Here is a 9,148-nt window from a genome sequence, read left to right as displayed (position 1 = left end):
GTTTAAAGGTTTCACTGTGTGTTCCCAGTTTTCTGTGCTTTCAGTCTTTCTTTCTTTGTGACAGCCTCACTCTGTTGCCCAGGTTGGAGTGCAGTGGCTTGATCTTGGCTCACTGCAGCCTCCACCTCCCAGGTTCAAGTGATTTTCCTGCCTCAACGTCCCGAGTAGCTGGGATCATAGGCATGTAGACATGCACCACCACATCCAGCTTTTTGTGGGGTTTTTTTTTTTTTGGGTATTTTTTTAAGTAGAGATGGGGTTTTGCCACGTTGGCCAGGCTGGTCTCAAACTTCTGGCCTCAAGTGATCCGCCCGCCTCAGCCTCCCAAAGTGCTAAGATTATAGGCGTGAGCCACCGCACCCAGCCTCAGTTAAGTCTTAACTGAGTATGGTCCTAGCTGTGCTGTGGAGTACTAGGGGGTAAGGCCTCTCATAACGAGAACATCGGCTGCTAGGGAAAGCCGGTTGTAGGCCCCCAAGAGGTGAAAGCAAAGAATGAAGCATTGCTTGGGGTTCCATAACATACTTGGGGAGGGCAGCCTGGTCAAAGAGAGCACTTCTGCCTTCAACTGACAAGGCCTGCACCTCTAGCTGTAGGAGCATAAAGGGGGGTGTGAGGCCTGAGGTGTCACCCACTGTCCCTTAGAGGCCCTCCTGGGCCACCCCGGAAAGTAGGAACACAAGAACACAACACACCACCAAGCTCTCAAAACTCAGTTTTATTGACTTCCAGCATTTCCCCCTGGATCTGAGCTCAGCCCAGCTGGTTTTGGTTCGTCTCTGAGGCTCAGTGTTACAGCGACTGGCTCCACCACTCCCCTCCCTGGCCACTGGGCTCCCCAGGCAGGGAGGAGGAGAGGCAGCTCATCTGCGATGTTGGAAAGAATGGGCAGCAGGGTCAGAGGCCAAAGAAAGCCATACAAGCAGCAGTATGCCTGGAGCTGCCATCACATGCCAAGCCCTGCCACACACACGCCCCCGTGGGTGGCCTTGCCCTCGAAGCTCTCTGCCAGCCCACACTCCTCAGCTTTCTAGGGCCACACCCTGCTCAGGTGGACATGCTACTCGCCCTGGCTTGTTCCTGGGACCCCAGGCTGCCCAAGGGAAAGGTACCTCTCCCAGGTGCTGCGCGGCTCTGCCCTGCACACTCTAACCCTGGGGCTAGCAAGATGTGTCAGGGGAACCAAGGCTCAGATCATTCCCCCTTCATCTACAACCTTGCCGGCCATCCAGGGATAAATCAAAAGACAAAATCTCCCCATCTCACAGCAAGTGACAAGCCGACCTGGGCTACTACATGTCCCAAGATGCACAGCTCCGTAACCACACACCACCTCCCCCAAGCGGGATCTATCAGAAATGAGGCCGGGCACAACGCACTCTGGGATGTGTAGTCCCCAGGAGCCAGCACCAAACACCCAAGGAAGAGAGTGCACAGGCTAAGACTACTGCCACCTCCCACCCGGCCCCCGCCCGCCACCCAGGCCCCAGCTCTACACTCAGCGTGGGTGAGGGGGAGAAATGGAGGGTCCCCTCCCAGCGCAGGGGGGAGGGCGCTGTCCTGTTGGAACTGTGCAGCGATTCTGGATCCCGGCATCCAGCTCAGAACACATCTGGGGAGAGAGCAGGGGCGGGGTGACAGGAGAGAGCGTCAGCGGCAAGCTGTGGAGGATGGGGCTCAGCATGCAGACCTGGGCTGGCCGCATGGCCTCTCCCTGAGCCCTGATTTGTGGTAGGGAAGCAGTATGGGTGCAGTCCCCTCCTAGGCCTCCCTCCGGGGTCCCCCGGTCCTATCCCACCTCTTCAGGGTGAGCCAGCCTCACCTCTGCCTAGTCCTGAGGGTGAGGGCAGGCTGAGGCAACGAGAGGGAGGAGGAGTGGGCTCCAGTTCTGAATCTGGACAGCTGAGAGGCTCCCGCCCCACCCGGCTAGCCTCCCCAGAAGATCTCACAGCCCTACCGGCCCCAGCATCTTCCTCGCCACATTGAGGCCTTCTCGGGGAAGGAAGGAAGAAGGGAGTCCTAGCCAGACGGCAGTGAAAGCAAGCGATGCGGCCCGCAGGCAGTTGCAGAGAGAATGGGAGGGAGGAGAAGCAACACCAGAAGAGAAGCAACAGAGACTGTCAGAGCGCAACATGGCACAGAAACCAGTTGGGGGTCTGCAGCTGGACCAGGAGAGCGGGAGGCTCCACTCCGCCTGCAATGCTCCCCAGTGGAGCTGCTGGCTCCGGCTCAGACAACCCTAGGCCAAGTCCTCCTTCCTTGACACCATCAGCAACACAGGTGGCAGAGTACCTGGGCACAAAAGGCCCAGCCCAAACTACTAATGCCCCTTGGAGCTCCCCATCCAATAAATGCAACCTGGCTCCTCGGGCCCTTCCACTGCCCTGATACCCCCCACCCTGGGCTTCACCAGGGACCTATCAGCCCTGGGCTGAGCACAGCAAATCCCAAGTCCACACTGGGGTGCAGGGGGCCTGGGAGGGAAACTTGTGGAGGGAGCATGGAGTTGGAAAGCAGTTCCTACAACTCAGGATACTCCCCTCTTCTCTTCCCACAGTGAGTCAGACCCCAAGTCAAGACCTGGATCAGATCAGGTTGGGCCCGGTGTTCAGAGGATGAGGCAGCGAGAGGCCTTCTCCTCTGGGGATGGGCTGCGTTTGGTTGCTTCACCCCTCACACCCTCCTGTGTCCCTCCCAAGCCTGGATCTTGGTGCTGGGCCTTGGGCCGCCCCTGCCGTCGGTGCTGTGCCTCCCGCCCACCTGCGGGTTTCTTCCCAGCTGCTTCCATCTCTGACAGGCTGTAGGCCATGGCCAGCTGCAGGTCCTCATCCTCAGAGAGGTCGCTATCCAAGGGGCATGAGGCAGGGGTCTGCTGGACCTGAGTGCCCCCAGACCTGGAAGTGACTGACGGCTGCTGCTCGCGACGGCTCAGCTCCAAGCCCAGTGCCAGGTCATCTGGGACACCTGCAAGAGTCACAGCCACCATGAGGCCCCAACCTGAGCCAGGGGTATTACTGCCAGGCTGCCTCACACAGTAACAACCCTGACCACTTAGAGTCTCTTATTTGGAATTGGCACACGTGCATTTTGGCACCTAGGGTTATGATTTTGAGCACAAGGAAGTATTCAGCTCTACCAGGTAGGAGCTCCTACCCTTAGGCAAGTCACTCAACATCCCTACCCCTCCCTTTCCTCATCTAGAAAGTGGGAATGATGGCCGGGCACAGTGGCTCATGCCTGTAATCCCAACACTTTGGGAGGCCGAGGTAGAAGGATCACTTGAGCCTAGAAGTTTGAGACTTGCCTGGGCAACATAGTGAGACCCCATCTCTAGAAAATATTTGAAAAATTAGCTGGGCATGGTAGCACACGCCTGTAGTCCCAGCTACACAGGGGGCTGAAGTGGGAGGACTGCTTGAGCCGAGGAGGTCGAGGCTGTAGTGAGCCATAATCGTGCTGGGCTGAGCACAAAAGCAAGACCCTGTCTCAAAAAAAAAAAAAAAAAAAGAAAATGGGAATGATGATAGTGCCTTCATACTCAAATTGTTCCAACGATTAAATATGTCAGCCCATGTAAAGGGCTTGGTGCGCAGTGCTGGGAGTCAGCAGGCATGAAAGGCTATGGTGACGGCCCTGCACAGCATGGTGTTGCAGGGGCAGTTCTGCTCCGGGAATCGTGCGTCCTGAGTTTGACTCCTGGCTCTACTCCTTACTTGGAAGGAAAGAGTCTTGGGCCTGGGCTACTTGGAAGTTAGGGTCATTTAACTATGCTTCAGCTCAGGCTCCCCAAATTAAAACTGAGTGGATACAATCTGCCCTGTGTACTCCCCCAGATGCTTGAAGAATACAGAGGATATCGTGTATCTGGAAATGCTTTAAAAATAGTAAAGTGCTTTGCAAATGTAAGGCACCCCACTCACAGTGACGGCGATGGCTTCGTGAGACTCCTCCACCCCCTTCCCGGCACTGCCATCTCTGATCCTACCAGTCTGGCCTGTTGCCACTCCCTCCCAAGCCCTAAGTGAGTTCAGGGGGCAGCAGTTTGGGGAGGAGGCTGCTGCGGTTGGGGCTGGGTAGTGGGGCTGCTCCTCACCATTGATGGTGACTGACTTCAGCTGCCCATCCTCCTCCACTTCCACCCGCTCCTGCCCGTTCTCCATGATTCTGTGGGAGACAGCACAGTTCAGGCAACGAGCAGTGACAGAATCCTGCAGGCGCTGGTCCCAGTTCCGGCCACTGCAGTAGAGAGCGCAGACTGGGCCCTGCCCTCAAGGAGCCAACTTTCTATTTGAACACAGCTCCCCAGCAGACTCTCACCCCTCTATGGCCCCAGAAGGAGCTCTCACCTGCGTGTGGTGATGCGGCGTCCTTGGACAAAGGTGGTAGATGTAGAAACAGAGCGAAAAGCACCAGCCCCGGGACTGAAGGAGAAAGATGAGGAGGAGAAATCTGGCATTGGGACAAGGGAGGAGGAGGAGAGGTGGTTAGAAGAAGACTGCGCTGCCTGTTGTGGTCACCGAGGCTCCAAAAGGGCTCCTCGCAGGGCTGCTGGAGGCAGGGCTCCCAACACAGGAGATAGGCTTGGAAAAGCAACAAGCTCATGCCAGGGGTTCCAGGAATCGGAGCTTGCAAACGTGGGAAGGGGCAGAACTTACCGGAGTGCCCAGGGAAGGAGGAAGAGAAGGTAAAGAAGGGGCCTGAGTGTCGGGAACCCCGGTTCTGAAGCTCTGAGAAGGGGCCCAGGTCATCTGCAACAAGTAAACAGATTAGCAGTCATCTGGTAATGACATTTCCCCTCAAAAGTGTGTGAGCCCAAGTCTAGAAGTATAAACCACTAAGCAACTGGGTAGGGTTTTTCTTTTCCGCTTTTTAGTTGGGCTTATTTATAAATTCCTTTTTAATGTTGAATTCGAAAACGCTCACTGGTTAATTCTGTCCACAATAAAGAATAAAGGAAGGAAGGAGGGGGAAGAGGGATGGAGGACAGATGGCTCTTTCAGTACAGGCAAATCATCATGACGCAATGACAGGCAGACACAGCTAGGAGTCCAGCTCTGCCATGTGTTATGTGACTCTGGGCTATTAACTGTGCCTCAGTTTTCTCATCTGCAAATGGGGATAAAATTGCCCACCTGTCAGGGTTCACTAGAGACTTAGGAAATGTAAAATATTTGGCATATATCTATCACTAAAAAATACCAGTATGTTTTATAGGTAATAACAATATTGTCACAAGATGCTTTGAGTCTTGCTTTCATGGCTGTTACTATAGAAGTCTAGCAATGTATTATTGTTGTAATTTAATAAGGTGAGTCTGTGAAGTGTCACTGTTGGATCACAGGGGTTCTGGCACACGTGAGGTTCTGTCCCAGCTCTCACTGGACCCAGCTCCACAAAATCTTCTGTCCGTGGCATTCCCGTCCCCTCTCAGCCTTCCACCTCAGGGCCTCCCAGCTGATGGAAGGACAGGCCTGGAGGGGAAGTTGAGCCATTCCGAGGCTTCCAGAGTCCACTCACCAAAGAGCTCTGCAAAAGGGTCTCCACTCCCGAAGAATTCCCGGAAGACCTCCTCGGGGCTGCGGAAGGTGAAGGTGAAGCCAGGCCCACCACTGCCAGCTTCTGCCCGAGATGGGCCAGTTCCTGGAAAGGCAGGATGAGGAGAGAGCTTAGGGCATGCATCCTGCCCTGAGCCGGGGACCTCACCTAAGGCACAGCCAGGAGCCTGAGACAGCCTCCATTGCAAGAATCTGCCCTGCCCCTCTCCTCCCTGCCCCACCTCCATTCCTGGGCCTCACCACTCCACCTACCTGTCCCTGTCAGCCCTTCCCGGCCATAGCGGTCATAAATCTCCCGCTTGTGCTCTGCAAAAAGAGACCAGATCATTTCACCCTCCCTCTGGGATGGGCTCCCCTCACAGGCTAGGACGCTCAAAGGATTGTCCAGAGACTGACACTCTGACACTTGGCGGGGGAAGGTAGGCACAGCAGGGGACCCAGGGAACACAGGCTATAGGTTTAGGCAGCAACTCAGCCTTTCACACAGCTGGCGTCTTCTCATCTGGAAAATGGCTGTCATCACAGCACCTACCGCACAGGGTTGTTGCAAAGATAAAATGAGACCATCCACGTAAACTGCCTACCAGTGCCTGACACATATGAAGTGTTCAATAAATGTTAGCTAATGACTACTACATTATTATTCACCAGGGCTTAGCCTAAATGTCACCTCCTCGGAGAGGCCTTCTACAATCACCAGAACAAAAGCAGGTGCACATTATTCCCTAGCACTCCACCTGCCCTGTTTCTTCCCTCTGAATACTCTTCAGAAGCTGTAACTGTGTCTGTGTGTGTGCCTGGTAGGTGTTGGTCTTCCCTGCCCCTCTGGGCAAGGACAGTGCCTGCTTGTCCTCCAGTTTCCCCAGCACCCAGCGAGTGCCGGACACTGTCACCATTCACTGAATTACTTTTTGAATGAATCAATAAAAAGGCAGACCTGGATTCATATTCCAGCTCTGCGTGGCCTTGAGCAAGTTACTTCACCTCTCTCAGCCTCAAGTTTCCTTGCCTGTAAAATAGGGGTGATAGAACCTGCCTCATAGGACGGCTGTGAGAACTCATGGAGATGACACCCACCAATGCCTGGCACACAGGAGACTCAGCTCACATGAGTTACCTGCCCTGCTTCCTTCCCCTTTCAGGTCTCATGCCAGCCACTCATACCAGACTCTGGGGAGCAGACACTGAGCTGTCCCTGTGGGAGGGGGGAGCTTAAATGTCAGGCTGGAAAAAGGCACAGAGGAAACTAGGGTGGCAGAGACATTGCTTTAAGAAAATGTGAGCTGGGGCATGAAGTAGGGGATGATGTGCTGGGTTCTGCCTGACCCCGGCCCTTACTGTCAGACAGCACTTCATATGCCTCGGCCACCTCCTTAAATTTCTTCTCAGCAAATTCTTTATTATCCGGGTTTTTGTCTGGGTGCCACTGGAGAGCCTTGCGCCGATACCTGCAGAAAGTGGGTGCAGAGGAGAAAGTCGGGGGACAAATGCAGGCACTTCCTATCCAGGAACCGAACGACCCGTTTTCCCATTAGCCTATCACTGTCCTTTCACCACCGGGTCCCGGTCCACCCCAGCTGCTACGGCTGCCACTGCTGTGATGTTTTCATCAAGTTCCACCCTCTCTCCTCCGCCACCAGTGCTGGGACCACATGTACAAGCGGATACAATGCCAGGGTCCCTAGCCCCTCCCTAGGGCTCGCTGGACTGGGGCTGCAAAGGTTGGGGCACATGTGGCCTCGAAGAGTACAGGGACACCGGCCCCTCCTCCTCACAGAGCCTCTTTGCACTGCATCTTTGCACTGCAGCCTGAGAATGCCCAAATCTAGGGGGAAGGGGGAGGGGAGGGGAAAGGAGGAGGAGGAGGAGGGGAAGATCAACTGGAGAACAACCTATAACACAGTGCAGCTCCCAGCGGAACTAACTACTTCACTCTCTGGACGTTCTCCTCGTACTCTACCAGGGGTCTCTTTCCTCTCTGCAGGTGTCACTCGGAAGAAGCACCCCAATGCTTTCTAACGACCTGGTTCCCTCAGACACCTACAGGTGTCACTCTGAAGTGCCCCATGGTGGTGGCGGGTGGAGGGTGAGAGGTTTTCTGTTGCACACGGAGGCACTTACGCCTTCTTGATGTCATCAGCGGACGCACTTCGCGGCACGTCTAGGATCTCGTAGTAGGATGCCATGGCAACTGGTCAGTCGTCAGGCGGGCCTCCTTGGGGCTGCAGAAGAGAAGGAGTCAGGCGGAAAGAACCAAGAGCCCCTCCCTGTGGCTGCAGCAGTCCCCCTCCCCGGGTGGCGGAAGGCGCTCCCAGTTGGAAGCGGAGCCCACCGGGCTCTGCTTGCGGCCGGTGACTAGGCTTCCTCCGGCAGCCTTATCTGCCCCCGCAGGCCGGGGCCAAGACCTATCTCGACGCCCAGGCCCAGGAGCCCTATCGGGGGCCCCCCAACTCCAGCAGTCCGATCCAAGGCCCCCAGCCTGACCCGGGCCCCCGGCTGCACCTCCTCCGCCAGGAGTCCCGGCCTCCTGCGGCGCCCCGCCCCTGCCCCCCGCCGGGAACCGTCTGGCACCCGCAGCCCGGCTCGCGGCTGCTGCGTAGGACGCGCCCGGCCCAGCTGTGCGCGCAGGCATGCGTCAGCGGTGCGGAAACTACTAGAGACCCGCAGAAGGCCCGCTCCGCCTGTCCCCTGGGGGGGGATGGGGGCCTGCAGGGGCTGCCGGGAGAAGAGGGCGGAGCCGGCTATTTTGGGCACGCACCAGGACGACGTCAGGCCCAGCTGGGACCTGGGAGACTGCGGCCCCGCCTCCATCCAGGCGAGACGCGCTCGCACGGAGGCTGGGGCAACCCACAAACAAGCCGCTCGGCCCCCAGGTCCCTCTGTCACTTTCTTATAAACACGAGCGATGATCCATGCTTACTCACCCACCTCGAGGACTGAGACTCTTCTCTCCCTCCCTCCCCCCACCACGGTTCTAACTCCTCCCCCTTCTTCTGCTCCCAGCTGCAGCCCCACGTCCCCCAGCAGGCTGCCCTGGCTTTCCTGAGTAGGTCAGAACTGCCTTTTACAGCCTCTCGTGGCATTTCCTTCATCAGGCTTGTTAGAGCCACAAATTAGCATTTATTGTTTGATTATTTTTGATTACCATTCACCTCCCCCACTAGAATGTCGATTTCACAGGAGTTGTGTGTTTTTTCTCACTGGTCTATTAGAGCAGTCGTCGGAGTTCAAAACTACCTGTGGGATGAATAAATAATGAACACCTGCAAACCTCTTGTTGACAGTTTTGACACATTTGGGGGAGATGAGGTAAAGGGGGCCGTACAACGGAATTCCCCAGGTTCAAGTCTTCCCAAACTGATCCTGAGTAGGCCTATTCCACTTCAAAATGCTCCCTGGGTTCAGGCCTCATTGGAGAGTTAGGAAACCTTCCAGAACTGGCTCCTGCTTGATCCCATCCAGGCCGATCCAAAGGCGTTAGCTGAGCATTTTTCTGCATTCAAGATGCTGCCAGGCCGTATAAAGAAGAATGTGGCCCAAGCCCTGCCTTTGCAGAGCTTGAACTTGGTAAGATACCAGCCCATCAGTGTAGC

General features: G+C 55.9%; 1 protein-coding gene across 10 annotated transcripts; it reads right to left on the bottom strand.

The window, feature by feature from the left end:
* Positions 1-703: 703 nt before the first annotated feature.
* Positions 704-8,816, bottom strand: DNAJB2 (DnaJ heat shock protein family (Hsp40) member B2). 10 transcript variants are annotated; one of them, XM_054478640.2, is made up of 10 exons: positions 8,040-8,816; positions 7,677-7,777; positions 6,894-7,003; positions 5,808-5,861; positions 5,518-5,640; positions 4,656-4,748; positions 4,347-4,449; positions 4,094-4,164; positions 2,761-2,964; positions 704-1,612 (listed from the first exon to the last, which is right to left on the bottom strand). In XM_054478640.2, the coding sequence occupies exons 2-10, from the start codon at positions 7,739-7,741 to the stop codon at positions 1,602-1,604; spliced, it is 834 nt and encodes a 277-aa protein (XP_054334615.1). In that variant the 5' UTR covers positions 7,742-7,777; positions 8,040-8,816; the 3' UTR covers positions 704-1,601. The 10 variants fall into 10 exon arrangements, with proteins under 10 accessions (XP_054334615.1, XP_054334614.1, XP_054334616.1 ...); XM_054478639.2 differs by having other exon boundaries at positions 4,094-4,236; positions 8,058-8,816; XM_054478641.2 differs by having other exon boundaries at positions 8,058-8,816.
* Positions 8,817-9,148: the final 332 nt, after the last annotated feature.

The sequence above is a fragment of the Pongo pygmaeus genome, chromosome 11, assembly GCF_028885625.2.
Source record: "Pongo pygmaeus isolate AG05252 chromosome 11, NHGRI_mPonPyg2-v2.0_pri, whole genome shotgun sequence".
NCBI classification, from domain to species: domain Eukaryota; kingdom Metazoa; phylum Chordata; class Mammalia; order Primates; family Hominidae; genus Pongo; species Pongo pygmaeus.
The sequence above is the reverse complement of the archived record's forward strand: the minus strand, read 5'-3'. Positions and strand labels throughout refer to the sequence as shown.

Bases quoted from the DNA above. Each gene is read 5' to 3' on its own strand.
- DNAJB2 (XM_063647959.1), bottom strand. From the start codon at position 7,741: ATGGCATCCTACTACGAGATCCTAGACGTGCCGCGAAGTGCGTCCGCT. The intron at 4,749-5,517 runs GTGAGTGGACTC...TACTTGTTGCAG, and splicing joins CCCTTTTGCAGAGCTCTTTG to ATGACCTGGGCCCCTTCTCA. The intron at 4,450-4,655 runs GTAAGTTCTGCC...TCCCAATGCCAG, and splicing joins CTCCTTCCCTGGGCACTCCG to ATTTCTCCTCCTCATCTTTC.